Source organism: Sphaerodactylus townsendi, linkage group LG07 (assembly GCF_021028975.2).
Source record: "Sphaerodactylus townsendi isolate TG3544 linkage group LG07, MPM_Stown_v2.3, whole genome shotgun sequence".
Classification (NCBI taxonomy): Eukaryota; Metazoa; Chordata; class Lepidosauria; order Squamata; family Sphaerodactylidae; genus Sphaerodactylus; species Sphaerodactylus townsendi.
Genome location: NC_059431.1, coordinates 17,973,672 through 18,000,430, shown reverse-complemented (window position 1 = coordinate 18,000,430; position 26,759 = coordinate 17,973,672). Strand labels below are relative to the sequence as shown.

At 71.9% G+C, this 26,759-nt stretch overlaps 1 protein-coding gene across 1 annotated transcript in view; it reads left to right on the top strand.

The window, feature by feature from the left end:
* ATP8B1 (ATPase phospholipid transporting 8B1) overlaps positions 1 to 26,759 on the top strand; it is an 83,267-nt gene that overhangs the window by 14,243 nt on the left and 42,265 nt on the right. The window contains exon 2 of the mRNA XM_048503017.1: positions 25,522 to 25,713. Within this exon, the coding sequence (XP_048358974.1) occupies positions 25,536 to 25,713 (178 nt within the window). The 5' untranslated portion in view covers positions 25,522 to 25,535. The remainder of the gene's footprint in view (positions 1 to 25,521; positions 25,714 to 26,759) is intronic.

The window sequence follows — 26,759 nt, the reverse complement described above, 5'->3', positions numbered from 1 at the left end:
TTCTGCAGAATTCTTCTAGAGCCGTGGTGGCGAACCTTTGGCACTCCAGATTGGGGGGGGTGGGGGGGGGGGGGGGTGTGGGGGGGGGGTTTTAGGGTGTGAGGGGGGTGGGGGGTGGGGGGGGGTGGGGGGGGGGGGGGGGTTGGGGGTGCGGGGGTGTGGGGGGGGCGGGGGCGTTTGGGGGGGGGGGGGGGTGGGGGGGGGGGGGGGTGGGTGGGGGGGGTGTGGGGGGGGGGGGGGGGTGGGGGGGGGGGGGGGTGGGGGGGGGGGGGGGTTGGGGGGGGGGGGTGTGGGGGGGAGGGGGGTGGGGTGGGGGGGGGGGGGTGGGGGGGGGGGGGGGTGGGGGGCATAGGCGGGGGGTGGGGGAGGGGGGGGGTGGGGGGGGGGGGGGGTGGGGGGGGGGGGGGGTGGGGGGGGGGGGGGGTGGGGGGGGGGGGGGGTGGGGGGGGGGGGGGGTGGGGGGGGGGGGGGGTGGGGGGGGGGGGGGGTGGGGGGGGGGGGGGGTGGGGGGGGGGGGGGGTGGGGGGGGGGGGGGGTGGGGGGGGGGGGGGGTGGGGGGGGGGGGGGGTGGGGGGGGGGGGGGGTGGGGGGGGGGGGGGGTGGGGGGGGGGGGGGGTGGGGGGGGGGGGGGGTGGGGGGGGGGGGGGGTGGGGGGGGGGGGGGGTGGGGGGGGGGGGGGGTGGGGGGGGGGGGGGGTGGGGGGGGGGGGGGGTGGGGGGGGGGGGGGGTGGGGGGGGGGGGGGGTGGGGGGGGGGGGGGGTGGGGGGGGGGGGGGGTGGGGGGGGGGGGGGGTGGGGGGGGGGGGGGGTGGGGGGGGGGGGGGGTGGGGGGGGGGGGGGGTGGGGGGGGGGGGGGGTGGGGGGGGGGGGGGGTGGGGGGGGGGGGGGGTGGGGGGGGGGGGGGGTGGGGGGGGGGGGGGGTGGGGGGGGGGGGGGGTGGGGGGGGGGGGGGGTGGGGGGGGGGGGGGGTGGGGGGGGGGGGGGGTGGGGGGGGGGGGGGGTGGGGGGGGGGGGGGGTGGGGGGGGGGGGGGGTGGGGGGGGGGGGGGGTGGGGGGGGGGGGGGGTGGGGGGGGGGGGGGGTGGGGGGGGGGGGGGGTGGGGGGGGGGGGGGGTGGGGGGGGGGGGGGGTGGGGGGGGGGGGGGGTGGGGGGGGGGGGGGGTGGGGGGGGGGGGGGGTGGGGGGGGGGGGGGGTGGGGGGGGGGGGGGGTGGGGGGGGGGGGGGGTGGGGGGGGGGGGGGGTGGGGGGGGGGGGGGGTGGGGGGGGGGGGGGGTGGGGGGGGGGGGGGGTGGGGGGGGGGGGGGGTGGGGGGGGGGGGGGGTGGGGGGGGGGGGGGGTGGGGGGGGGGGGGGGTGGGGGGGGGGGGGGGTGGGGGGGGGGGGGGGTGGGGGGGGGGGGGGGTGGGGGGGGGGGGGGGTGGGGGGGGGGGGGGGTGGGGGGGGGGGGGGGTGGGGGGGGGGGGGGGTGGGGGGGGGGGGGGGTGGGGGGGGGGGGGGGTGGGGGGGGGGGGGGGTGGGGGGGGGGGGGGGTGGGGGGGGGGGGGGGTGGGGGGGGGGGGGGGTGGGGGGGGGGGGGGGTGGGGGGGGGGGGGGGTGGGGGGGGGGGGGGGTGGGGGGGGGGGGGGGTGGGGGGGGGGGGGGGTGGGGGGGGGGGGGGGTGGGGGGGGGGGGGGGTGGGGGGGGGGGGGGGTGGGGGGGGGGGGGGGTGGGGGGGGGGGGGGGTGGGGGGGGGGGGGGGTGGGGGGGGGGGGGGGTGGGGGGGGGGGGGGGTGGGGGGGGGGGGGGGTGGGGGGGGGGGGGGGTGGGGGGGGGGGGGGGTGGGGGGGGGGGGGGGTGGGGGGGGGGGGGGGTGGGGGGGGGGGGGGGTGGGGGGGGGGGGGGGTGGGGGGGGGGGGGGGTGGGGGGGGGGGGGGGTGGGGGGGGGGGGGGGTGGGGGGGGGGGGGGGTGGGGGGGGGGGGGGGTGGGGGGGGGGGGGGGTGGGGGGGGGGGGGGGTGGGGGGGGGGGGGGGTGGGGGGGGGGGGGGGTGGGGGGGGGGGGGGGTGGGGGGGGGGGGGGGTGGGGGGGGGGGGGGGTGGGGGGGGGGGGGGGTGGGGGGGGGGGGGGGTGGGGGGGGGGGGGGGTGGGGGGGGGGGGGGGTGGGGGGGGGGGGGGGTGGGGGGGGGGGGGGGTGGGGGGGGGGGGGGGTGGGGGGGGGGGGGGGTGGGGGGGGGGGGGGGTGGGGGGGGGGGGGGGTGGGGGGGGGGGGGGGTGGGGGGGGGGGGGGGTGGGGGGGGGGGGGGGTGGGGGGGGGGGGGGGTGGGGGGGGGGGGGGGTGGGGGGGGGGGGGGGTGGGGGGGGGGGGGGGTGGGGGGGGGGGGGGGTGGGGGGGGGGGGGGGTGGGGGGGGGGGGGGGTGGGGGGGGGGGGGGGTGGGGGGGGGGGGGGGTGGGGGGGGGGGGGGGTGGGGGGGGGGGGGGGTGGGGGGGGGGGGGGGTGGGGGGGGGGGGGGGTGGGGGGGGGGGGGGGTGGGGGGGGGGGGGGGTGGGGGGGGGGGGGGGTGGGGGGGGGGGGGGGTGGGGGGGGGGGGGGGTGGGGGGGGGGGGGGGTGGGGGGGGGGGGGGGTGGGGGGGGGGGGGGGTGGGGGGGGGGGGGGGTGGGGGGGGGGGGGGGTGGGGGGGGGGGGGGGTGGGGGGGGGGGGGGGTGGGGGGGGGGGGGGGTGGGGGGGGGGGGGGGTGGGGGGGGGGGGGGGTGGGGGGGGGGGGGGGTGGGGGGGGGGGGGGGTGGGGGGGGGGGGGGGTGGGGGGGGGGGGGGGTGGGGGGGGGGGGGGGTGGGGGGGGGGGGGGGTGGGGGGGGGGGGGGGTGGGGGGGGGGGGGGGTGGGGGGGGGGGGGGGTGGGGGGGGGGGGGGGTGGGGGGGGGGGGGGGTGGGGGGGGGGGGGGGTGGGGGGGGGGGGGGGTGGGGGGGGGGGGGGGTGGGGGGGGGGGGGGGTGGGGGGGGGGGGGGGTGGGGGGGGGGGGGGGTGGGGGGGGGGGGGGGTGGGGGGGGGGGGGGGTGGGGGGGGGGGGGGGTGGGGGGGGGGGGGGGTGGGGGGGGGGGGGGGTGGGGGGGGGGGGGGGTGGGGGGGGGGGGGGGTGGGGGGGGGGGGGGGTGGGGGGGGGGGGGGGTGGGGGGGGGGGGGGGTGGGGGGGGGGGGGGGTGGGGGGGGGGGGGGGTGGGGGGGGGGGGGGGTGGGGGGGGGGGGGGGTGGGGGGGGGGGGGGGTGGGGGGGGGGGGGGGTGGGGGGGGGGGGGGGTGGGGGGGGGGGGGGGTGGGGGGGGGGGGGGGTGGGGGGGGGGGGGGGTGGGGGGGGGGGGGGGTGGGGGGGGGGGGGGGTGGGGGGGGGGGGGGGTGGGGGGGGGGGGGGGTGGGGGGGGGGGGGGGTGGGGGGGGGGGGGGGTGGGGGGGGGGGGGGGTGGGGGGGGGGGGGGGTGGGGGGGGGGGGGGGTGGGGGGGGGGGGGGGTGGGGGGGGGGGGGGGTGGGGGGGGGGGGGGGTGGGGGGGGGGGGGGGTGGGGGGGGGGGGGGGTGGGGGGGGGGGGGGGTGGGGGGGGGGGGGGGTGGGGGGGGGGGGGGGTGGGGGGGGGGGGGGGTGGGGGGGGGGGGGGGTGGGGGGGGGGGGGGGTGGGGGGGGGGGGGGGTGGGGGGGGGGGGGGGTGGGGGGGGGGGGGGGTGGGGGGGGGGGGGGGTGGGGGGGGGGGGGGGTGGGGGGGGGGGGGGGTGGGGGGGGGGGGGGGTGGGGGGGGGGGGGGGTGGGGGGGGGGGGGGGTGGGGGGGGGGGGGGGTGGGGGGGGGGGGGGGTGGGGGGGGGGGGGGGTGGGGGGGGGGGGGGGTGGGGGGGGGGGGGGGTGGGGGGGGGGGGGGGTGGGGGGGGGGGGGGGTGGGGGGGGGGGGGGGTGGGGGGGGGGGGGGGTGGGGGGGGGGGGGGGTGGGGGGGGGGGGGGGTGGGGGGGGGGGGGGGTGGGGGGGGGGGGGGGTGGGGGGGGGGGGGGGTGGGGGGGGGGGGGGGTGGGGGGGGGGGGGGGTGGGGGGGGGGGGGGGTGGGGGGGGGGGGGGGTGGGGGGGGGGGGGGGTGGGGGGGGGGGGGGGTGGGGGGGGGGGGGGGTGGGGGGGGGGGGGGGTGGGGGGGGGGGGGGGTGGGGGGGGGGGGGGGTGGGGGGGGGGGGGGGTGGGGGGGGGGGGGGGTGGGGGGGGGGGGGGGTGGGGGGGGGGGGGGGTGGGGGGGGGGGGGGGTGGGGGGGGGGGGGGGTGGGGGGGGGGGGGGGTGGGGGGGGGGGGGGGTGGGGGGGGGGGGGGGTGGGGGGGGGGGGGGGTGGGGGGGGGGGGGGGTGGGGGGGGGGGGGGGTGGGGGGGGGGGGGGGTGGGGGGGGGGGGGGGTGGGGGGGGGGGGGGGTGGGGGGGGGGGGGGGTGGGGGGGGGGGGGGGTGGGGGGGGGGGGGGGTGGGGGGGGGGGGGGGTGGGGGGGGGGGGGGGTGGGGGGGGGGGGGGGTGGGGGGGGGGGGGGGTGGGGGGGGGGGGGGGTGGGGGGGGGGGGGGGTGGGGGGGGGGGGGGGTGGGGGGGGGGGGGGGTGGGGGGGGGGGGGGGTGGGGGGGGGGGGGGGTGGGGGGGGGGGGGGGTGGGGGGGGGGGGGGGTGGGGGGGGGGGGGGGTGGGGGGGGGGGGGGGTGGGGGGGGGGGGGGGTGGGGGGGGGGGGGGGTGGGGGGGGGGGGGGGTGGGGGGGGGGGGGGGTGGGGGGGGGGGGGGGTGGGGGGGGGGGGGGGTGGGGGGGGGGGGGGGTGGGGGGGGGGGGGGGTGGGGGGGGGGGGGGGTGGGGGGGGGGGGGGGTGGGGGGGGGGGGGGGTGGGGGGGGGGGGGGGTGGGGGGGGGGGGGGGTGGGGGGGGGGGGGGGTGGGGGGGGGGGGGGGTGGGGGGGGGGGGGGGTGGGGGGGGGGGGGGGTGGGGGGGGGGGGGGGTGGGGGGGGGGGGGGGTGGGGGGGGGGGGGGGTGGGGGGGGGGGGGGGTGGGGGGGGGGGGGGGTGGGGGGGGGGGGGGGTGGGGGGGGGGGGGGGTGGGGGGGGGGGGGGGTGGGGGGGGGGGGGGGTGGGGGGGGGGGGGGGTGGGGGGGGGGGGGGGTGGGGGGGGGGGGGGGTGGGGGGGGGGGGGGGTGGGGGGGGGGGGGGGTGGGGGGGGGGGGGGGTGGGGGGGGGGGGGGGTGGGGGGGGGGGGGGGTGGGGGGGGGGGGGGGTGGGGGGGGGGGGGGGTGGGGGGGGGGGGGGGTGGGGGGGGGGGGGGGTGGGGGGGGGGGGGGGTGGGGGGGGGGGGGGGTGGGGGGGGGGGGGGGTGGGGGGGGGGGGGGGTGGGGGGGGGGGGGGGTGGGGGGGGGGGGGGGTGGGGGGGGGGGGGGGTGGGGGGGGGGGGGGGTGGGGGGGGGGGGGGGTGGGGGGGGGGGGGGGTGGGGGGGGGGGGGGGTGGGGGGGGGGGGGGGTGGGGGGGGGGGGGGGTGGGGGGGGGGGGGGGTGGGGGGGGGGGGGGGTGGGGGGGGGGGGGGGTGGGGGGGGGGGGGGGTGGGGGGGGGGGGGGGTGGGGGGGGGGGGGGGTGGGGGGGGGGGGGGGTGGGGGGGGGGGGGGGTGGGGGGGGGGGGGGGTGGGGGGGGGGGGGGGTGGGGGGGGGGGGGGGTGGGGGGGGGGGGGGGTGGGGGGGGGGGGGGGTGGGGGGGGGGGGGGGTGGGGGGGGGGGGGGGTGGGGGGGGGGGGGGGTGGGGGGGGGGGGGGGTGGGGGGGGGGGGGGGTGGGGGGGGGGGGGGGTGGGGGGGGGGGGGGGTGGGGGGGGGGGGGGGTGGGGGGGGGGGGGGGTGGGGGGGGGGGGGGGTGGGGGGGGGGGGGGGTGGGGGGGGGGGGGGGTGGGGGGGGGGGGGGGTGGGGGGGGGGGGGGGTGGGGGGGGGGGGGGGTGGGGGGGGGGGGGGGTGGGGGGGGGGGGGGGTGGGGGGGGGGGGGGGTGGGGGGGGGGGGGGGTGGGGGGGGGGGGGGGTGGGGGGGGGGGGGGGTGGGGGGGGGGGGGGGTGGGGGGGGGGGGGGGTGGGGGGGGGGGGGGGTGGGGGGGGGGGGGGGTGGGGGGGGGGGGGGGTGGGGGGGGGGGGGGGTGGGGGGGGGGGGGGGTGGGGGGGGGGGGGGGTGGGGGGGGGGGGGGGTGGGGGGGGGGGGGGGTGGGGGGGGGGGGGGGTGGGGGGGGGGGGGGGTGGGGGGGGGGGGGGGTGGGGGGGGGGGGGGGTGGGGGGGGGGGGGGGTGGGGGGGGGGGGGGGTGGGGGGGGGGGGGGGTGGGGGGGGGGGGGGGTGGGGGGGGGGGGGGGTGGGGGGGGGGGGGGGTGGGGGGGGGGGGGGGTGGGGGGGGGGGGGGGTGGGGGGGGGGGGGGGTGGGGGGGGGGGGGGGTGGGGGGGGGGGGGGGTGGGGGGGGGGGGGGGTGGGGGGGGGGGGGGGTGGGGGGGGGGGGGGGTGGGGGGGGGGGGGGGTGGGGGGGGGGGGGGGTGGGGGGGGGGGGGGGTGGGGGGGGGGGGGGGTGGGGGGGGGGGGGGGTGGGGGGGGGGGGGGGTGGGGGGGGGGGGGGGTGGGGGGGGGGGGGGGTGGGGGGGGGGGGGGGTGGGGGGGGGGGGGGGTGGGGGGGGGGGGGGGTGGGGGGGGGGGGGGGTGGGGGGGGGGGGGGGTGGGGGGGGGGGGGGGTGGGGGGGGGGGGGGGTGGGGGGGGGGGGGGGTGGGGGGGGGGGGGGGTGGGGGGGGGGGGGGGTGGGGGGGGGGGGGGGTGGGGGGGGGGGGGGGTGGGGGGGGGGGGGGGTGGGGGGGGGGGGGGGTGGGGGGGGGGGGGGGTGGGGGGGGGGGGGGGTGGGGGGGGGGGGGGGTGGGGGGGGGGGGGGGTGGGGGGGGGGGGGGGTGGGGGGGGGGGGGGGTGGGGGGGGGGGGGGGTGGGGGGGGGGGGGGGTGGGGGGGGGGGGGGGTGGGGGGGGGGGGGGGTGGGGGGGGGGGGGGGTGGGGGGGGGGGGGGGTGGGGGGGGGGGGGGGTGGGGGGGGGGGGGGGTGGGGGGGGGGGGGGGTGGGGGGGGGGGGGGGTGGGGGGGGGGGGGGGTGGGGGGGGGGGGGGGTGGGGGGGGGGGGGGGTGGGGGGGGGGGGGGGTGGGGGGGGGGGGGGGTGGGGGGGGGGGGGGGTGGGGGGGGGGGGGGGTGGGGGGGGGGGGGGGTGGGGGGGGGGGGGGGTGGGGGGGGGGGGGGGTGGGGGGGGGGGGGGGTGGGGGGGGGGGGGGGTGGGGGGGGGGGGGGGTGGGGGGGGGGGGGGGTGGGGGGGGGGGGGGGTGGGGGGGGGGGGGGGTGGGGGGGGGGGGGGGTGGGGGGGGGGGGGGGTGGGGGGGGGGGGGGGTGGGGGGGGGGGGGGGTGGGGGGGGGGGGGGGTGGGGGGGGGGGGGGGTGGGGGGGGGGGGGGGTGGGGGGGGGGGGGGGTGGGGGGGGGGGGGGGTGGGGGGGGGGGGGGGTGGGGGGGGGGGGGGGTGGGGGGGGGGGGGGGTGGGGGGGGGGGGGGGTGGGGGGGGGGGGGGGTGGGGGGGGGGGGGGGTGGGGGGGGGGGGGGGTGGGGGGGGGGGGGGGTGGGGGGGGGGGGGGGTGGGGGGGGGGGGGGGTGGGGGGGGGGGGGGGTGGGGGGGGGGGGGGGTGGGGGGGGGGGGGGGTGGGGGGGGGGGGGGGTGGGGGGGGGGGGGGGTGGGGGGGGGGGGGGGTGGGGGGGGGGGGGGGTGGGGGGGGGGGGGGGTGGGGGGGGGGGGGGGTGGGGGGGGGGGGGGGTGGGGGGGGGGGGGGGTGGGGGGGGGGGGGGGTGGGGGGGGGGGGGGGTGGGGGGGGGGGGGGGTGGGGGGGGGGGGGGGTGGGGGGGGGGGGGGGTGGGGGGGGGGGGGGGTGGGGGGGGGGGGGGGTGGGGGGGGGGGGGGGTGGGGGGGGGGGGGGGTGGGGGGGGGGGGGGGTGGGGGGGGGGGGGGGTGGGGGGGGGGGGGGGTGGGGGGGGGGGGGGGTGGGGGGGGGGGGGGGTGGGGGGGGGGGGGGGTGGGGGGGGGGGGGGGTGGGGGGGGGGGGGGGTGGGGGGGGGGGGGGGTGGGGGGGGGGGGGGGTGGGGGGGGGGGGGGGTGGGGGGGGGGGGGGGTGGGGGGGGGGGGGGGTGGGGGGGGGGGGGGGTGGGGGGGGGGGGGGGTGGGGGGGGGGGGGGGTGGGGGGGGGGGGGGGTGGGGGGGGGGGGGGGTGGGGGGGGGGGGGGGTGGGGGGGGGGGGGGGTGGGGGGGGGGGGGGGTGGGGGGGGGGGGGGGTGGGGGGGGGGGGGGGTGGGGGGGGGGGGGGGTGGGGGGGGGGGGGGGTGGGGGGGGGGGGGGGTGGGGGGGGGGGGGGGTGGGGGGGGGGGGGGGTGGGGGGGGGGGGGGGTGGGGGGGGGGGGGGGTGGGGGGGGGGGGGGGTGGGGGGGGGGGGGGGTGGGGGGGGGGGGGGGTGGGGGGGGGGGGGGGTGGGGGGGGGGGGGGGTGGGGGGGGGGGGGGGTGGGGGGGGGGGGGGGTGGGGGGGGGGGGGGGTGGGGGGGGGGGGGGGTGGGGGGGGGGGGGGGTGGGGGGGGGGGGGGGTGGGGGGGGGGGGGGGTGGGGGGGGGGGGGGGTGGGGGGGGGGGGGGGTGGGGGGGGGGGGGGGTGGGGGGGGGGGGGGGTGGGGGGGGGGGGGGGTGGGGGGGGGGGGGGGTGGGGGGGGGGGGGGGTGGGGGGGGGGGGGGGTGGGGGGGGGGGGGGGTGGGGGGGGGGGGGGGTGGGGGGGGGGGGGGGTGGGGGGGGGGGGGGGTGGGGGGGGGGGGGGGTGGGGGGGGGGGGGGGTGGGGGGGGGGGGGGGTGGGGGGGGGGGGGGGTGGGGGGGGGGGGGGGTGGGGGGGGGGGGGGGTGGGGGGGGGGGGGGGTGGGGGGGGGGGGGGGTGGGGGGGGGGGGGGGTGGGGGGGGGGGGGGGTGGGGGGGGGGGGGGGTGGGGGGGGGGGGGGGTGGGGGGGGGGGGGGGTGGGGGGGGGGGGGGGTGGGGGGGGGGGGGGGTGGGGGGGGGGGGGGGTGGGGGGGGGGGGGGGTGGGGGGGGGGGGGGGTGGGGGGGGGGGGGGGTGGGGGGGGGGGGGGGTGGGGGGGGGGGGGGGTGGGGGGGGGGGGGGGTGGGGGGGGGGGGGGGTGGGGGGGGGGGGGGGTGGGGGGGGGGGGGGGTGGGGGGGGGGGGGGGTGGGGGGGGGGGGGGGTGGGGGGGGGGGGGGGTGGGGGGGGGGGGGGGTGGGGGGGGGGGGGGGTGGGGGGGGGGGGGGGTGGGGGGGGGGGGGGGTGGGGGGGGGGGGGGGTGGGGGGGGGGGGGGGTGGGGGGGGGGGGGGGTGGGGGGGGGGGGGGGTGGGGGGGGGGGGGGGTGGGGGGGGGGGGGGGTGGGGGGGGGGGGGGGTGGGGGGGGGGGGGGGTGGGGGGGGGGGGGGGTGGGGGGGGGGGGGGGTGGGGGGGGGGGGGGGTGGGGGGGGGGGGGGGTGGGGGGGGGGGGGGGTGGGGGGGGGGGGGGGTGGGGGGGGGGGGGGGTGGGGGGGGGGGGGGGTGGGGGGGGGGGGGGGTGGGGGGGGGGGGGGGTGGGGGGGGGGGGGGGTGGGGGGGGGGGGGGGTGGGGGGGGGGGGGGGTGGGGGGGGGGGGGGGTGGGGGGGGGGGGGGGTGGGGGGGGGGGGGGGTGGGGGGGGGGGGGGGTGGGGGGGGGGGGGGGTGGGGGGGGGGGGGGGTGGGGGGGGGGGGGGGTGGGGGGGGGGGGGGGTGGGGGGGGGGGGGGGTGGGGGGGGGGGGGGGTGGGGGGGGGGGGGGGTGGGGGGGGGGGGGGGTGGGGGGGGGGGGGGGTGGGGGGGGGGGGGGGTGGGGGGGGGGGGGGGTGGGGGGGGGGGGGGGTGGGGGGGGGGGGGGGTGGGGGGGGGGGGGGGTGGGGGGGGGGGGGGGTGGGGGGGGGGGGGGGTGGGGGGGGGGGGGGGTGGGGGGGGGGGGGGGTGGGGGGGGGGGGGGGTGGGGGGGGGGGGGGGTGGGGGGGGGGGGGGGTGGGGGGGGGGGGGGGTGGGGGGGGGGGGGGGTGGGGGGGGGGGGGGGTGGGGGGGGGGGGGGGTGGGGGGGGGGGGGGGTGGGGGGGGGGGGGGGTGGGGGGGGGGGGGGGTGGGGGGGGGGGGGGGTGGGGGGGGGGGGGGGTGGGGGGGGGGGGGGGTGGGGGGGGGGGGGGGTGGGGGGGGGGGGGGGTGGGGGGGGGGGGGGGTGGGGGGGGGGGGGGGTGGGGGGGGGGGGGGGTGGGGGGGGGGGGGGGTGGGGGGGGGGGGGGGTGGGGGGGGGGGGGGGTGGGGGGGGGGGGGGGTGGGGGGGGGGGGGGGTGGGGGGGGGGGGGGGTGGGGGGGGGGGGGGGTGGGGGGGGGGGGGGGTGGGGGGGGGGGGGGGTGGGGGGGGGGGGGGGTGGGGGGGGGGGGGGGTGGGGGGGGGGGGGGGTGGGGGGGGGGGGGGGTGGGGGGGGGGGGGGGTGGGGGGGGGGGGGGGTGGGGGGGGGGGGGGGTGGGGGGGGGGGGGGGTGGGGGGGGGGGGGGGTGGGGGGGGGGGGGGGTGGGGGGGGGGGGGGGTGGGGGGGGGGGGGGGTGGGGGGGGGGGGGGGTGGGGGGGGGGGGGGGTGGGGGGGGGGGGGGGTGGGGGGGGGGGGGGGTGGGGGGGGGGGGGGGTGGGGGGGGGGGGGGGTGGGGGGGGGGGGGGGTGGGGGGGGGGGGGGGTGGGGGGGGGGGGGGGTGGGGGGGGGGGGGGGTGGGGGGGGGGGGGGGTGGGGGGGGGGGGGGGTGGGGGGGGGGGGGGGTGGGGGGGGGGGGGGGTGGGGGGGGGGGGGGGTGGGGGGGGGGGGGGGTGGGGGGGGGGGGGGGTGGGGGGGGGGGGGGGTGGGGGGGGGGGGGGGTGGGGGGGGGGGGGGGTGGGGGGGGGGGGGGGTGGGGGGGGGGGGGGGTGGGGGGGGGGGGGGGTGGGGGGGGGGGGGGGTGGGGGGGGGGGGGGGTGGGGGGGGGGGGGGGTGGGGGGGGGGGGGGGTGGGGGGGGGGGGGGGTGGGGGGGGGGGGGGGTGGGGGGGGGGGGGGGTGGGGGGGGGGGGGGGTGGGGGGGGGGGGGGGTGGGGGGGGGGGGGGGTGGGGGGGGGGGGGGGTGGGGGGGGGGGGGGGTGGGGGGGGGGGGGGGTGGGGGGGGGGGGGGGTGGGGGGGGGGGGGGGTGGGGGGGGGGGGGGGTGGGGGGGGGGGGGGGTGGGGGGGGGGGGGGGTGGGGGGGGGGGGGGGTGGGGGGGGGGGGGGGTGGGGGGGGGGGGGGGTGGGGGGGGGGGGGGGTGGGGGGGGGGGGGGGTGGGGGGGGGGGGGGGTGGGGGGGGGGGGGGGTGGGGGGGGGGGGGGGTGGGGGGGGGGGGGGGTGGGGGGGGGGGGGGGTGGGGGGGGGGGGGGGTGGGGGGGGGGGGGGGTGGGGGGGGGGGGGGGTGGGGGGGGGGGGGGGTGGGGGGGGGGGGGGGTGGGGGGGGGGGGGGGTGGGGGGGGGGGGGGGTGGGGGGGGGGGGGGGTGGGGGGGGGGGGGGGTGGGGGGGGGGGGGGGTGGGGGGGGGGGGGGGTGGGGGGGGGGGGGGGTGGGGGGGGGGGGGGGTGGGGGGGGGGGGGGGTGGGGGGGGGGGGGGGTGGGGGGGGGGGGGGGTGGGGGGGGGGGGGGGTGGGGGGGGGGGGGGGTGGGGGGGGGGGGGGGTGGGGGGGGGGGGGGGTGGGGGGGGGGGGGGGTGGGGGGGGGGGGGGGTGGGGGGGGGGGGGGGTGGGGGGGGGGGGGGGTGGGGGGGGGGGGGGGTGGGGGGGGGGGGGGGTGGGGGGGGGGGGGGGTGGGGGGGGGGGGGGGTGGGGGGGGGGGGGGGTGGGGGGGGGGGGGGGTGGGGGGGGGGGGGGGTGGGGGGGGGGGGGGGTGGGGGGGGGGGGGGGTGGGGGGGGGGGGGGGTGGGGGGGGGGGGGGGTGGGGGGGGGGGGGGGTGGGGGGGGGGGGGGGTGGGGGGGGGGGGGGGTGGGGGGGGGGGGGGGTGGGGGGGGGGGGGGGTGGGGGGGGGGGGGGGTGGGGGGGGGGGGGGGTGGGGGGGGGGGGGGGTGGGGGGGGGGGGGGGTGGGGGGGGGGGGGGGTGGGGGGGGGGGGGGGTGGGGGGGGGGGGGGGTGGGGGGGGGGGGGGGTGGGGGGGGGGGGGGGTGGGGGGGGGGGGGGGTGGGGGGGGGGGGGGGTGGGGGGGGGGGGGGGTGGGGGGGGGGGGGGGTGGGGGGGGGGGGGGGTGGGGGGGGGGGGGGGTGGGGGGGGGGGGGGGTGGGGGGGGGGGGGGGTGGGGGGGGGGGGGGGTGGGGGGGGGGGGGGGTGGGGGGGGGGGGGGGTGGGGGGGGGGGGGGGTGGGGGGGGGGGGGGGTGGGGGGGGGGGGGGGTGGGGGGGGGGGGGGGTGGGGGGGGGGGGGGGTGGGGGGGGGGGGGGGTGGGGGGGGGGGGGGGTGGGGGGGGGGGGGGGTGGGGGGGGGGGGGGGTGGGGGGGGGGGGGGGTGGGGGGGGGGGGGGGTGGGGGGGGGGGGGGGTGGGGGGGGGGGGGGGTGGGGGGGGGGGGGGGTGGGGGGGGGGGGGGGTGGGGGGGGGGGGGGGTGGGGGGGGGGGGGGGTGGGGGGGGGGGGGGGTGGGGGGGGGGGGGGGTGGGGGGGGGGGGGGGTGGGGGGGGGGGGGGGTGGGGGGGGGGGGGGGTGGGGGGGGGGGGGGGTGGGGGGGGGGGGGGGTGGGGGGGGGGGGGGGTGGGGGGGGGGGGGGGTGGGGGGGGGGGGGGGTGGGGGGGGGGGGGGGTGGGGGGGGGGGGGGGTGGGGGGGGGGGGGGGTGGGGGGGGGGGGGGGTGGGGGGGGGGGGGGGTGGGGGGGGGGGGGGGTGGGGGGGGGGGGGGGTGGGGGGGGGGGGGGGTGGGGGGGGGGGGGGGTGGGGGGGGGGGGGGGTGGGGGGGGGGGGGGGTGGGGGGGGGGGGGGGTGGGGGGGGGGGGGGGTGGGGGGGGGGGGGGGTGGGGGGGGGGGGGGGTGGGGGGGGGGGGGGGTGGGGGGGGGGGGGGGTGGGGGGGGGGGGGGGTGGGGGGGGGGGGGGGTGGGGGGGGGGGGGGGTGGGGGGGGGGGGGGGTGGGGGGGGGGGGGGGTGGGGGGGGGGGGGGGTGGGGGGGGGGGGGGGTGGGGGGGGGGGGGGGTGGGGGGGGGGGGGGGTGGGGGGGGGGGGGGGTGGGGGGGGGGGGGGGTGGGGGGGGGGGGGGGTGGGGGGGGGGGGGGGTGGGGGGGGGGGGGGGTGGGGGGGGGGGGGGGTGGGGGGGGGGGGGGGTGGGGGGGGGGGGGGGTGGGGGGGGGGGGGGGTGGGGGGGGGGGGGGGTGGGGGGGGGGGGGGGTGGGGGGGGGGGGGGGTGGGGGGGGGGGGGGGTGGGGGGGGGGGGGGGTGGGGGGGGGGGGGGGTGGGGGGGGGGGGGGGTGGGGGGGGGGGGGGGTGGGGGGGGGGGGGGGTGGGGGGGGGGGGGGGTGGGGGGGGGGGGGGGTGGGGGGGGGGGGGGGTGGGGGGGGGGGGGGGTGGGGGGGGGGGGGGGTGGGGGGGGGGGGGGGTGGGGGGGGGGGGGGGTGGGGGGGGGGGGGGGTGGGGGGGGGGGGGGGTGGGGGGGGGGGGGGGTGGGGGGGGGGGGGGGTGGGGGGGGGGGGGGGTGGGGGGGGGGGGGGGTGGGGGGGGGGGGGGGTGGGGGGGGGGGGGGGTGGGGGGGGGGGGGGGTGGGGGGGGGGGGGGGTGGGGGGGGGGGGGGGTGGGGGGGGGGGGGGGTGGGGGGGGGGGGGGGTGGGGGGGGGGGGGGGTGGGGGGGGGGGGGGGTGGGGGGGGGGGGGGGTGGGGGGGGGGGGGGGTGGGGGGGGGGGGGGGTGGGGGGGGGGGGGGGTGGGGGGGGGGGGGGGTGGGGGGGGGGGGGGGTGGGGGGGGGGGGGGGTGGGGGGGGGGGGGGGTGGGGGGGGGGGGGGGTGGGGGGGGGGGGGGGTGGGGGGGGGGGGGGGTGGGGGGGGGGGGGGGTGGGGGGGGGGGGGGGTGGGGGGGGGGGGGGGTGGGGGGGGGGGGGGGTGGGGGGGGGGGGGGGTGGGGGGGGGGGGGGGTGGGGGGGGGGGGGGGTGGGGGGGGGGGGGGGTGGGGGGGGGGGGGGGTGGGGGGGGGGGGGGGTGGGGGGGGGGGGGGGTGGGGGGGGGGGGGGGTGGGGGGGGGGGGGGGTGGGGGGGGGGGGGGGTGGGGGGGGGGGGGGGTGGGGGGGGGGGGGGGTGGGGGGGGGGGGGGGTGGGGGGGGGGGGGGGTGGGGGGGGGGGGGGGTGGGGGGGGGGGGGGGTGGGGGGGGGGGGGGGTGGGGGGGGGGGGGGGTGGGGGGGGGGGGGGGTGGGGGGGGGGGGGGGTGGGGGGGGGGGGGGGTGGGGGGGGGGGGGGGTGGGGGGGGGGGGGGGTGGGGGGGGGGGGGGGTGGGGGGGGGGGGGGGTGGGGGGGGGGGGGGGTGGGGGGGGGGGGGGGTGGGGGGGGGGGGGGGTGGGGGGGGGGGGGGGTGGGGGGGGGGGGGGGTGGGGGGGGGGGGGGGTGGGGGGGGGGGGGGGTGGGGGGGGGGGGGGGTGGGGGGGGGGGGGGGTGGGGGGGGGGGGGGGTGGGGGGGGGGGGGGGTGGGGGGGGGGGGGGGTGGGGGGGGGGGGGGGTGGGGGGGGGGGGGGGTGGGGGGGGGGGGGGGTGGGGGGGGGGGGGGGTGGGGGGGGGGGGGGGTGGGGGGGGGGGGGGGTGGGGGGGGGGGGGGGTGGGGGGGGGGGGGGGTGGGGGGGGGGGGGGGTGGGGGGGGGGGGGGGTGGGGGGGGGGGGGGGTGGGGGGGGGGGGGGGTGGGGGGGGGGGGGGGTGGGGGGGGGGGGGGGTGGGGGGGGGGGGGGGTGGGGGGGGGGGGGGGTGGGGGGGGGGGGGGGTGGGGGGGGGGGGGGGTGGGGGGGGGGGGGGACAATTCCCATCAGCCCCTGCCAGCATGGCCAATTGGCCATGCTGGCAGGGGCTGATGGGAATTGTAGTTCATGAACATCTGGAGAGCCGCAGGTTGCAGACCCCTGGTTTAGAGCATATTCAGCTGGATATTATTTTGCCTTCCTTGATTGCAAATGGTGGTCCAAGAGATTCTTGAACTCGGCTGGACACAAGTCAGCGAGTTGTGCATGACCGACTTTGAACCCTTGTTAACATTTTGGAAGCATATCTGGTTATGTGATTTGGATTCTTCCCTGCCGAATCTCCTGTTACAGGAGCCATCAATACATCTTTAAGCAATTAAAACAACTATTACAACTTTAATGAAGGATAATATTCCACCAGGCTGTTTGGTTGAGATTCCTGAAAATGACACAACAACTGTTCTGTCTCTAATATGCTTTGCAACTGACCGGTTCTTTTGTGAAGGATTAATTGGATAAGAGGAACCGTAGAAGTACATATTCAGCTCACCTTAGTGCTGGATCATTATGATCTTCAAAATCTTGCGCGTACTTCTTGGAAGATTAAATGTTACTGGAGGCTTCCTTTTAGCTACCATTGCATTATGTTCCCCTAATCCTTGAATTGCCTCTCCTGTTCTCAAGATCCACTTCTTCAGTATAGTTTCAGCTGCGTAGCCATGTTCATCTGTAGTGGCAAAACAAAATTACAATACAGTAGCACCTTAGAGACCAAAAAACCTTTCTAGGGTACAAACTTTTGTGTGTTAGTGCTCACTTCATCAGATACAAATAAGAATGAAGTTCTTTAAGCCATTATATCCAGGTCAGAAGAAAACTCTTCTTGAGACCTTAGGGAGTTGCTGCCAATGGAGCTACTAACCTTTACTTCCACGAGAGGTCAACTTTTGGTAATTAAAAAATATCCGGAGCTATTTCTCTCTCTCTCTCCCCCTGGCATGTTGCCGAGCTTTGTTCTGTCTCAGAATGTGGACTAGGAAGAGCACCAGAAATGAAGATGTCGCCTAAACCACACAGAGAAAGATCCCTTGAAACAGAAGCTTAAAAAACCCCTTTTTGTTTTATTTTCTGGGGTCTTCTAGAGGGTGTATCACCCACTCTGGGGAGCTCATGGGCTACCTGTTGGAGACCCTGGAGTAGACCATAATGCTCCACTCGGATAAGTGATCTAATTTGGTATTAGGCGGCTTCACGTGTTTGTACAGTTAAAAACTGGTTCCAGATTTGTGTAGTTTCAAATGTACTTTGAACTCTCTGATGTAGTGGCTGGACCTTTGTAGTGATAACACCTCAAAAGATCTATTATTTACTCTTCCACGCCCGGTACTGTTGACTCTGCCCTGGCAGCATTGGCAGCAGCTGTTCTTATACAAGAGGTGCATTGAAAGACGCAACCATCCATCAAAATTGCATCTGTTCACAGATGTTGCAGTTTTGTCCTATCTAGGTAGTTCTGTATGGCTGCTCTCAGTTGTATACAGGATATTTTTCTGTTTTATCTGTGCAATTCTAGTGATTTATTTAGAGGTTGGGGACTCAAGGTTAGGTGGAATCCGTCCCTTGACCTTGAATTTCAGCTCAGGAAATATACCCAGAGGCTGGCTGCAGTTACTGAGAGGTTACAGGAAGCCACCCTGTGCATGTGCAGAGACACTGTATTCTCAGATTAGGATGTAGAGGGAAGTGTAGGATACAGATATACTATTTCCCATGTGAAGACTTACCATACTCAGTTTCACATAAAGATGATAGTTTGGTCAGTTGAGGTGCAGCGGATGAGAAAGTTGTATTCTTCCACCTTAAAACTTAGAATATAATCCTGGAATATGAGAAATATCATTCATTTTTAGTCATAGCTTTTCTGACCTTTACTTTGTGCATTATTGAACACAGTCCTTTGATACACTTATGCCAAAATGTATTTTTATTTTTGCACTATCAAACAGATGTGGGGAGCAGGGCTAGGTAGGCACTAGGACCGAGGCGGAGCATTCTGCAACAAAGAAGGTCCGGCAGGCTTTGTACTGTGGCGGAGAAATATACCATCTACTATCATCTTTATGAGGAACAGGGTATAGTAGTTTTTACAATTTATGGCCTTGCAGAATAGAAAGAACAGTGTCTGCAGAACTATGGTGTTGCTACTTTTATAATTCTTCCTTGCCTCAAAAAGACATGGTAAATGAGGCCATTCCGTATTTTATCCTGTGAGATGGGTCAGGCCGGGACTTACAAAGAAGAAGAAGAGAGTTTGGATTTATATCCCCCCTTTCTCTCCTGTAGGAGACTCAAAGGGGCTTACAATCTCCTTTCCCTTTGTCCCCCACAACAAACACCCTGTGAGGTGGGTGGGGCTGAGAGAGCTCAGAAGAACTGTGACGAGCCCAAGGTCACCCAGCTGGCATGTGTGGGAGTGCATAGGCCCGTGGTGGCGAACCTTTGGCACTCCAGATGTTATGGACTACAATTCCCATCAGCCCCTACCAGCATGGCCAATTGGCCATGCTGGAAGGGACTGATGGGAATTGTAGTCCATAACATCTGGAGTGCCAAAGGTTCGCCACCACTGGCATAGGCTAATCTGAATTCCCCAGATAAGCCTCCACAGCTCAAGCGGCAGAGTGGGGAATCAAACCTGGTTCCTCCAGATTAGAGTGCACCTACTCTTTTACCACTATTCCACTGCTGCTCCAATGAACCGTGGTTCATTCACTGCTGAATGAACCATGGGTGGTCTCCCAAGCATTCAGCTCATTAAACACTCTTTTCTCCTGGAGAGGTAACCTGCTACTCATCTTAACTGTGATTGCAAGGTTAAGAGAATAGTTCCATTAGAGTGCATACTGTACAGTACAGTAAACCTTTATTAGGCATAAATAGGGTGCATACTATTAAATTCTTGTATCCTAGGGCCAAGCATTGGCTCTAATTTAAATCGGGATTTTTAATTTGTTTGCAATAGATCGTATAAACTACAATAGCAGGTGTCTGCACAGACATGCATCCTTATTTCAGAAGCATAGTCATTGTAAAAAATGTGTGGGGAGAAAGTAGGTCCAAAATGCACCCCCACATGACCCAGGCATATGGCACCTGGGTTAAATGACCCCCTGCTTATACTGAGGGACTACATTTTCCTTTTTATGACCTCTCTGCTATGTAGTTTGTCCCCCATATATCCTGATTTGGACGACACCCCGAATAACTTCTTTTGCTGTTGCAAACTGCTTAATTTATCCATCTGGAAGAGCGGCGTCAAAAAGCACAAGTAATAGATTGTAAACATTGCTTCTAATTCTGGGAAGAGCTGTTGTGTTGGGTTTGTTCTGGCAGGGCTTTCCTACCATAGGCAAACATTTCAGTTGTTACAATCAATCCAGTCCATTTACATACTTAACTTGTGTTTGCTCTGCAGCAGGTGTGCTTCTGTTAACACTAGTCGTCCCTGCGGAAACCTGTGAAGGACATCCATGTGTCCTCTTCAACCTGTGTGCATATGTGTTAGGGCCTTGTGACTGGCCTGCGGCTCCCTGACACATGTAAGCTAACTTTTAAGAACACGTCACTGTTGTGGCTCAGTCTGCTTGATGTCCTTTGGTCCCTGAAATGACTCCTGGGACACTGGGGGATTGGTCTTAGAGAAAGCACTAGTATTAGGGCTGGCAGCCTTCAAATGGACTTCTCTTGGGATTTCCACTGGTATCCAGATGGCACAGGTTTCCTTAGAAGAAATAGCAGTTTTAGAGGATGAACTCTGGAGCATTACATCTTCCTCAAGCTCCCGCCTGCCCCAAACCTACATCTTTCCATAAACTCCACCAGCAAATCTCCAGGAATTTTTCCACACAGAATTGGCAGTGCTAGCCAGAGTTAATATAGTGTAGTGGGTAAGAGCAGGTGAGCCAGCGGGGTGTAGTGGTTAAGAGCAGGTGCACTCTAATCTGGAGAACTGGGTTTGATTCCCTGCTCTTCCACTTGAGCTGTGGAGGCTTATCTAGTGAACTAGATTAGCTTGTGCACTCCAACACATGGCAGCTGGGTGACCTTGGGCTAGTCACAATCCTTTGGAGTTCTCTCAGCCCCACCCACCTCACAGGGTGTTTATTGTGGGGAGAGGAAGGAAAGGGAAAGGAGTCCCTTTGAGTCTCGTTACAGGAGAGAAAGGGGCAGTGGTGGGATTCAGCAGGTTCGCACCATTTCTGCAGAACCGGTTGATAAAATTGTGCTTGTAAACAACCAGTTGTTAAATTATTTGAATCCCACCACCAGAACCTGGTTGTTAAATCATTTGAATCCCACCACCGCAGGGGGGAATATAAATCCAAACTCCTCCTCCTGCTGCTGCTGCCCCCGGAATGTCCTGAAACACCCCCACCCCCAAAACACCCTCGCCACGCCCCCGCAGGGGCGTGCGCCCAGTACATCGCGCGCCCCTTGCTATATCACTGCCGAGTGCCCAAACTGGGGTGACAGCTCGCGTGCCCACAAAGAGGGGTCTGAGTGCCCCCTCTGGCACCCGTGCCATAGGTTCGCCACCACTGGTTTAGAGGTATATGTATCATTAGCATTTAGGAGAAGATGAAGGTTGCATTTTGTTTTGGGCTTATCAATATTTCTTTTTTTAGTTTCTTTGTTCTGCCATTATATTTAAGCTCGCAAAGACCAGAACCCTGAAACAATGTCAAAAGTTAATAAGTGTCTGGAAGAAAACGTCTTAATGAAATGGGAAAGTACCTGCTATTATGTTTTCCTTATAATTAACCTTGGGTTTGATGGAATGTACTAATGTGTCCGTAGTAAAGAGATGATTGATCTGTAACGTGCTTATGAGAAGTACAAAAGAAAACATCTTTCAATCAAAGAATCGTTAATCTGTCAAGATTCCAAAAATAATATATATCTGTAAAACTCTGGCAACTGAAGGACATTAAGTCTTTTTGTAAGTTATTCTTATTCATTCATTCATTCATTCATTCATTCATTCATTCATTCATTCATTCATTCATTCATTCAATTTGGTATACCGCCCCATTCCCGGAGGGCTCTGGGTGGTGGTATACCACCCCATCTCTAAGATGTCAGGGATCCTGTGATGTGTGGGAATTTGATGACTCTTCACGTGGAGTTTTCCTATAAAAGAGATGGTTTCAGAAGCTAAAGTTGAGTCTCCCTCCCGGGTGCTTCTGCAACCCCTACCATCCTTAATAAACTTACTAGCTCCTTTAAGATCCCTTGTCTCCTGTCAATTTCTGTAACTCTCCAAACGGGAGGGGGTAGCTCATCCTGTTCCCTAATGGAGGTAACAGTTTTACAGTGCAATTAAAAACAACAATCACTTATTATGCAAAGCATTCAAATCACCATAGAACTCAGAACACAGGAAGAAAAGCACATCTCAGTTCAAGACAAACTTCTCTTAATATTCTAATCTCATTCTAAACAAGACGCTGAGAGTCAGGCATAATTAGTCCAATGGCAAACAAGATTCTGGAAGCCAAGCACAAGCGGTTTTTGCCTTGAAAAGTCTTCAAGGCACAAAACCCCCCACATTTCAGTCCACAAAATCAAATATAATGTTGCTGTCCTCAAACATGCACAATTATTTCAAAATACACAGAAGTATTCCCATGGTACAGATTCTCTAATCTTGAATAATTTACACACACACAAAAATACAGCTCAAGGCCTGTATATAAACTCAAAAATAAAACAATCGGCTACTACATAAAAAGAGAGGACCACAGTCTCTCTGTAGAATATTTGAATTTTAAAGGCACAGCAATCATAGGGATACAAAAAGACTTTTGGGGGGCTGACCAAACTCCGGTATGGTTTGATCTCAGGGTTTCTTCAGTTTGGTCTGATTACCAAAGTATTAGAGACAAAATTTGGGGAGATAATACCGTAGAATTGACCCTCCAAAGCTTCCATTTATTCCAGAGGAACTGATAGCTATATTCTGGAGATTGCTTGTAATTCCAGGAGACTTTTAAGCCCCTGTCTACAAGGGCAAAACAAGGGGGAACTGTGCCCGGGGAACGTGTGCGCCCTGCGCCCCCGCCGCGGTGCTGCCCGGTTAGTGCTACACCACTGTCTGTCTACCTGTTGGTAACCCTTTTTTGGATGTTTGAGAAGGGCAGACATAAGGACTATTTTTACTTTCCTGTATTTTACTTCGAGGTCTCTTGTTTTCCCTACTGCTTCCTTCCATTTGTCATAGTCATTATTTAGTATGCAAACATAGGAGTTTTCAAGTAGATGCAATGCTTTGTAGTTGGCAAAACTTAATTGTTTAGGTGGGCATTTACAGAATACATTTCCAGAGCTGAAGCAATAGACTCTTTAAGAAGAAGGGTTATCAGGTCTGGATTGAGGAATACCCAGAGATTTTGAGGATAAAGTCTAAGAAGGGCAGGATTTGGGGGGGGGACAGACTTCATTGGTGTTTCATGCCATATAGTACACCTTCCAGAGACCATTTTCTCGGGGGGGGGAGGATTGATCTGTATAACCCAGCTGGCGTTCTAGAAAACCTCCAGCCCCCACCTGGAGGTTGGCAATCCTATTAGTTTGACAGTTTTAAAAAAGTTTAAACAGTTTGAGCAGACAGTTTTTAAAAAATAGGCCCATTGACAAATCAACCCTGGTTAGATTTTATTGCACTCGATATGAAATTGCCTTGACTTGGCTGTGCAATTGAAAACTCTCCTGCCCTGGGACGCTGTCAGTATTTCTGGAACATATTTAATTGCAATGTATATCTCTAGGGCACTATTAACTACAAAGAAGATGTTCATAGACAGTGAAGGGCTCACTCACTTGGGATTGGGATATCCTCAGCTAACTATTTGGTGTGCTTTGAGATGGAACATTCTGTGCTGCGAATGAAGGTGTATCTTCTTAACAGTGTTTTGAGCGGGACTGTTGGGATGAGATTGACTATTCATATACATATATAGGAAAGAATATGTTAAAGGGCACCCTCATGAGTAGCGTTGCCAGTTATAGCTTGGGGCATTCCTGGAGATTTAGTGGTAAAGCCTGGGAAGGGCACAGATTGGGAAAAATAGGGACCACAGCAAAGTGTAATGGCTTTGGCCCCTTCCACACATGCAGAACAATGCACTTTCAATCCACTTTCACAATCGTTTGCAAGTGGATTCTGCCATGGCCTCTTCCACACATGCAGAACAATGCACTTTCAGTCCACTTTCACAATTGTTTGCAAGTGAATTCTGCTATGGCCCCTTCCACACATGCAGAACAATGCACTTTCAATCCACTTTCACAATTGTTTGCAAGTGGATTCTGCTATGGTCCCTTCCACACATGCAGAACAATGCACTTTCAGTCCACTTTCACAATTGTTTGCAAGTGAATTTTGCTACCCCGCCCAGCTGCAAAGTGCATTGAAAGTAGATTGAAAGTGCATTATTCCGCATGTGTGGAAGGGACGTTTGAGTCTCCAGGGGAACTGATCTCCACCTAGAGATCAGTTGTCATTCTGAAGATCTCCAGGCCCCACCTGGAGATTGGTAACCCTCTTCATGGAGAAGAAAGCTGGAATGTGAAGACCAGAATGTTTGTCATATTTAGGCTGGGAATCGAATCCAATGAAGAGAGCCCTTTTGGAAACTGTGCCGAACTTGTGTAGTGGGTGGGCTGTCCGTCCAGGAAGTACAGTCTTCCTTCCTTCCTTCCTTGTAAGTCTCCTGCAGGAGAGAAAGGGGGGATATAAATCCAAACTCTTCTCTTCTCTTCTTCTCCCCATATATCTTCTAACCAGGATTAGAGAGAGAAAGCCAGTTAAAGAGATATGAATAAATTGAGACCTGGTCTATGCCTGAAGGTGATCAAGGTGGCATCTCTCCATCTCTGCCTTGACATGCTGCTTACCTAGACCAGACCTGGTGCTCCTCCACTTCCAATTATTTTCCTGTTCTTGTGCGGAGTTGCACATCAGGCATTTTGCATTACAGCGGAACCTCAGTTTTCGTTGGTAATCCATCTGAAAAGAATCGATGAAAACCGAAACCGATGAAAACCAAGGCAAACTTTACCATAGGAATCAATGTAAATCCAGTTAATCCGTTCTAGGCACTCCAAAAAACATACCCCAAACTCATTTTTGGTGATTAAACATAGTGTTTAATGCTGAAAACAGTAACAAACAATAACACTAAGACCAGCTTCAGAGCCAGTGGACCAATGTCACACCAGAAAGCTGTCCAAAGAGGTCTGTTTGACGCCTCCTTAAGATTTGTCTGAAATGGGGCAAAACATTGTCGTTAAATAAGTTGCAGACACGGCCTGCAACAGCTTTGTCCGGGTGATTTTTCTCCACAAACCCCTGCACCTCACTGCAAATCAATGAAAACCGGGACAAAATTTTCACTGAAAAAAATCGATAAAAACCGAAACCAGTGAAAACCGAAAGCAATGAAAACCAAGGTTTCTCTTTACTGTTTTCTGATTTCTTATCTTGCACACAACCTATATAAACGTGGGGGCAGAAAAGGAGCCAGCGGGATATGCAATTACTGTGTTTACCCTGATGCAAGACTTTACTTTTTTATTTTGGAGGAAGTACTGAAGGTCATGATTTCTATCCTTTGCGAATATCCGGTGGTAAAGACATGTCGAAATGTTGGTTGAGGAGTGGCTAACGGTTTTACTATCCTGTTAGGCATTAACTGGGCCACTCCCTGGGTGATCCCCCCCCCCCGGACTTCTTTTATCACAGATTGAGACTTGGGAAGAGAGAGAGGTTGGGTGCCTTTAAAATTCAAATATTCTAGAGAGAGACTGTGGTCGCCTCTATTTATGTAGCAGCCGATTGCTGTATTTTTGAGTTTGGTATATACCAGTGATGGTGAACCTATGGCACAGGTGCCAGAGGTGGCACTCAGAGCCCTCTCTGTGGGCACGCACAAACAGAGTTCATCATGTGGGGGGTGGAAAATCACTCCCCCCACACACATCTAGGCTGGCCTGGGCTGCTGTGCTCGATTATTAGCATTAAACCTAAGACCTAGTTTTGGGGAAGCAGTGTAGGTAACCCTGTTAAGCGCTGTTAAACCCCATTGATTTTCATGCAAAGAACTAAAGCGCGATCCTTTACCTGGGAATAAGCTCGGTTGCTGGCAATGGGGCTTGCTTCTGAGTAAACCCTCCTAGGGTCGTGATTCACCCGTTCGAAGAGTTGCATGGTTGCTTCAAAGCAAAGCCAACAACTACCACCAAACGTACTCCCGAGTAACGCACGCCAGAGCCAACCATTTTTTCTTAACTAAAACCTCAGTATTCAGGTTAAATTGCCGTATTGGCACTTTGCAATACATAAGTGGGTTTTGGGTTGCAGTTTGGGCACTTGGTCTCAAAAAGGTTCACCATCACTGGTATATACAGTCCATGTCTATATCTATACATATATCTATCTTGTTTGCTCAGCCCCTCCTCCCACCATTCAGTGGAATAAAGTTTGCTTGCCTGTTTGATCTGGAGAAAAGCTGCTCTCTGTTTGAGCAGGAAATCGCTGCTGAGGGAAGGGTTCAAGGCTGCGCTGCCCATCTTCTGGTCCTCTGTGCAGCTGCAAAATACTCGCTGCTGCTTTCTCTGATAACAGAGCCCCTCAAAGACCAAACTACACATAACTCAGGATTCCACCTTAATGCAGGGCCAAACACCAGCAATATTTTCGAGAAAAAACTGGCACCTATGCCCCTTCCGCACATGCAGAGTAATGCACTTTCAATCCACTTTCAATGCACTTTGCAGCTGGATTTTACTGCACGGAATAGCAAAATCCTCTTGCAGGCAGTTGTGAAAGTGGATTGAAAGTGCATTATTCTGCATGTGCGGAAGGGGCTTCAGGGATCAGGCAATCTTGCCCCTCCTATACCTTCATTACGTTCATTACAGCGTATTGTCGCAGGCTTTCATAGCTGGAATCAACAGGCTGTTATGGGATGTATAGATTTTGCTCCTATTGTTTTGCTGGCATCTATGGCTGGCATTTTCAGAGGAGCGGTACAGAGAGAAATGTGTCCTACCGTGGCATTCCTCTGGAGATGGCAGCAATCAATGCAGGTGAACTGTTAGGAGCAAAAGTTACCGGATCATGGCCACACAGCCTGGAAAACCCACAACACCCAATGCCAGAACTGACTGTGTGCCCCCAAACTCACTTCCGAGTCCTCTGCAATGTTCTAAGGGTCTACAGCAAAGGACTCAAGGTGAGAAGAAGTTTGTAACATCATTAAGTTTTGAAAATCATTGCCCCTCCTCTGTAGGCTTAAGGTTCAGAAAGTTACAAATGTGGTTAAAATGCTGCTCTGTGAACTTTGTTTGTACTTGTATTTTTGGCACTCAGAGACATCTGAGAACTAGACAGGCAGGCACCCTGTTATGTCTCTTGCCACACCTGGACTGAAATTTTCTTTTCTGCCTTCAGAAACGGCTTGCAGGATGATTTCGGAAAGAGATTCAGAGACCACCTTCGATGAGGATTCCCAGCCCAATGATGAGGTGATGCCATATAGTGACGATGAAACGGAGGACGAATTGGAAACTCAGCCCGCGGTCGAACCGGAGCAGAATCGCATCAACCGGGAGGTGGAAGTGACCCGAGAAACGCTTAGAAAGGGTGAGGACCACGGCGAGTGATAACCACCTAGTCAGATTTTACAGATGTAATGTTGACTGTTCGCTACAATATTTCTGCCTCATCCCAAAGGCACCTGTGAGTTAACACAGTGCAGCACCTATAAAGGTCATTTTGGAACTTGTAGAAGTGTGAAAAGTGGTAAGTGAAGAAGAAGAAGAAGAAGAGTTTGGATTTATATCCCCCCTTTCTCCCCTGCAGGAGACTCAAAGGGGCTTACAATCTCCTTGCCCTTCCCCCCTCACAACAAACACCCTGTGAGGTAGGTGGGGCTGAGAGAGCTCCGAGAAGCTGTGACTAGCCCAAGGTCACCCAGCTGGCGTGTGTGGGAGTGCACAGGCTAATCTGAATTCCCCAGATAAGCCTCCACAGCTCAGGCGGCAGAGCGGGGAATCAAACCCGGTTCCTCCAGATTAGATACACGAGCTCTTAACCTCCTACGCCACTGCTGCTCCTAAGATGGGCGGATGCTTAAAGTGACCTGCAGTGGGTATAGAACTGCCAACTCCAGATTGAGGAATTCCTGGGGAATGGTATCCACATGAGATCTGGCAACTGGAGCACTTCACGCCTCCATCATCAGAGCAACAATCAGCATACTGTTTGTATGATACAGTGTTTTTGTTGAAGGACAAGCATTCATTTCACCTCAGTTGACTTAATTACTGGAGGTCTGCTTGCTGCTTACTACTGATTTACAAGGGATTTTCACTGAAGGGATTTTCACTGAAGGGATATTGTTTATACAGAAACTCATTATTGTCCGTGTATATTTTGGGATCTCTGTTCTGTCTGTTATATGTTATTCATGTATACATTCATGCCGCCCCCCCCCCCATTTCTGGTGGTCTCCTCTTCTGAAGGTCCCCATGACTTCTGAGGGACCTACCGTTCCCCTTTTGGGAGGGTTTTAGTTGACAGACGCGAGATGGTATACTGGAACGCTGTGTTTTAATGGGTTTTTTAATCCAAATAGAGCCATATATTTGATATTATAGTTGTATTTTGTTATGTTTTATGTTATGCTC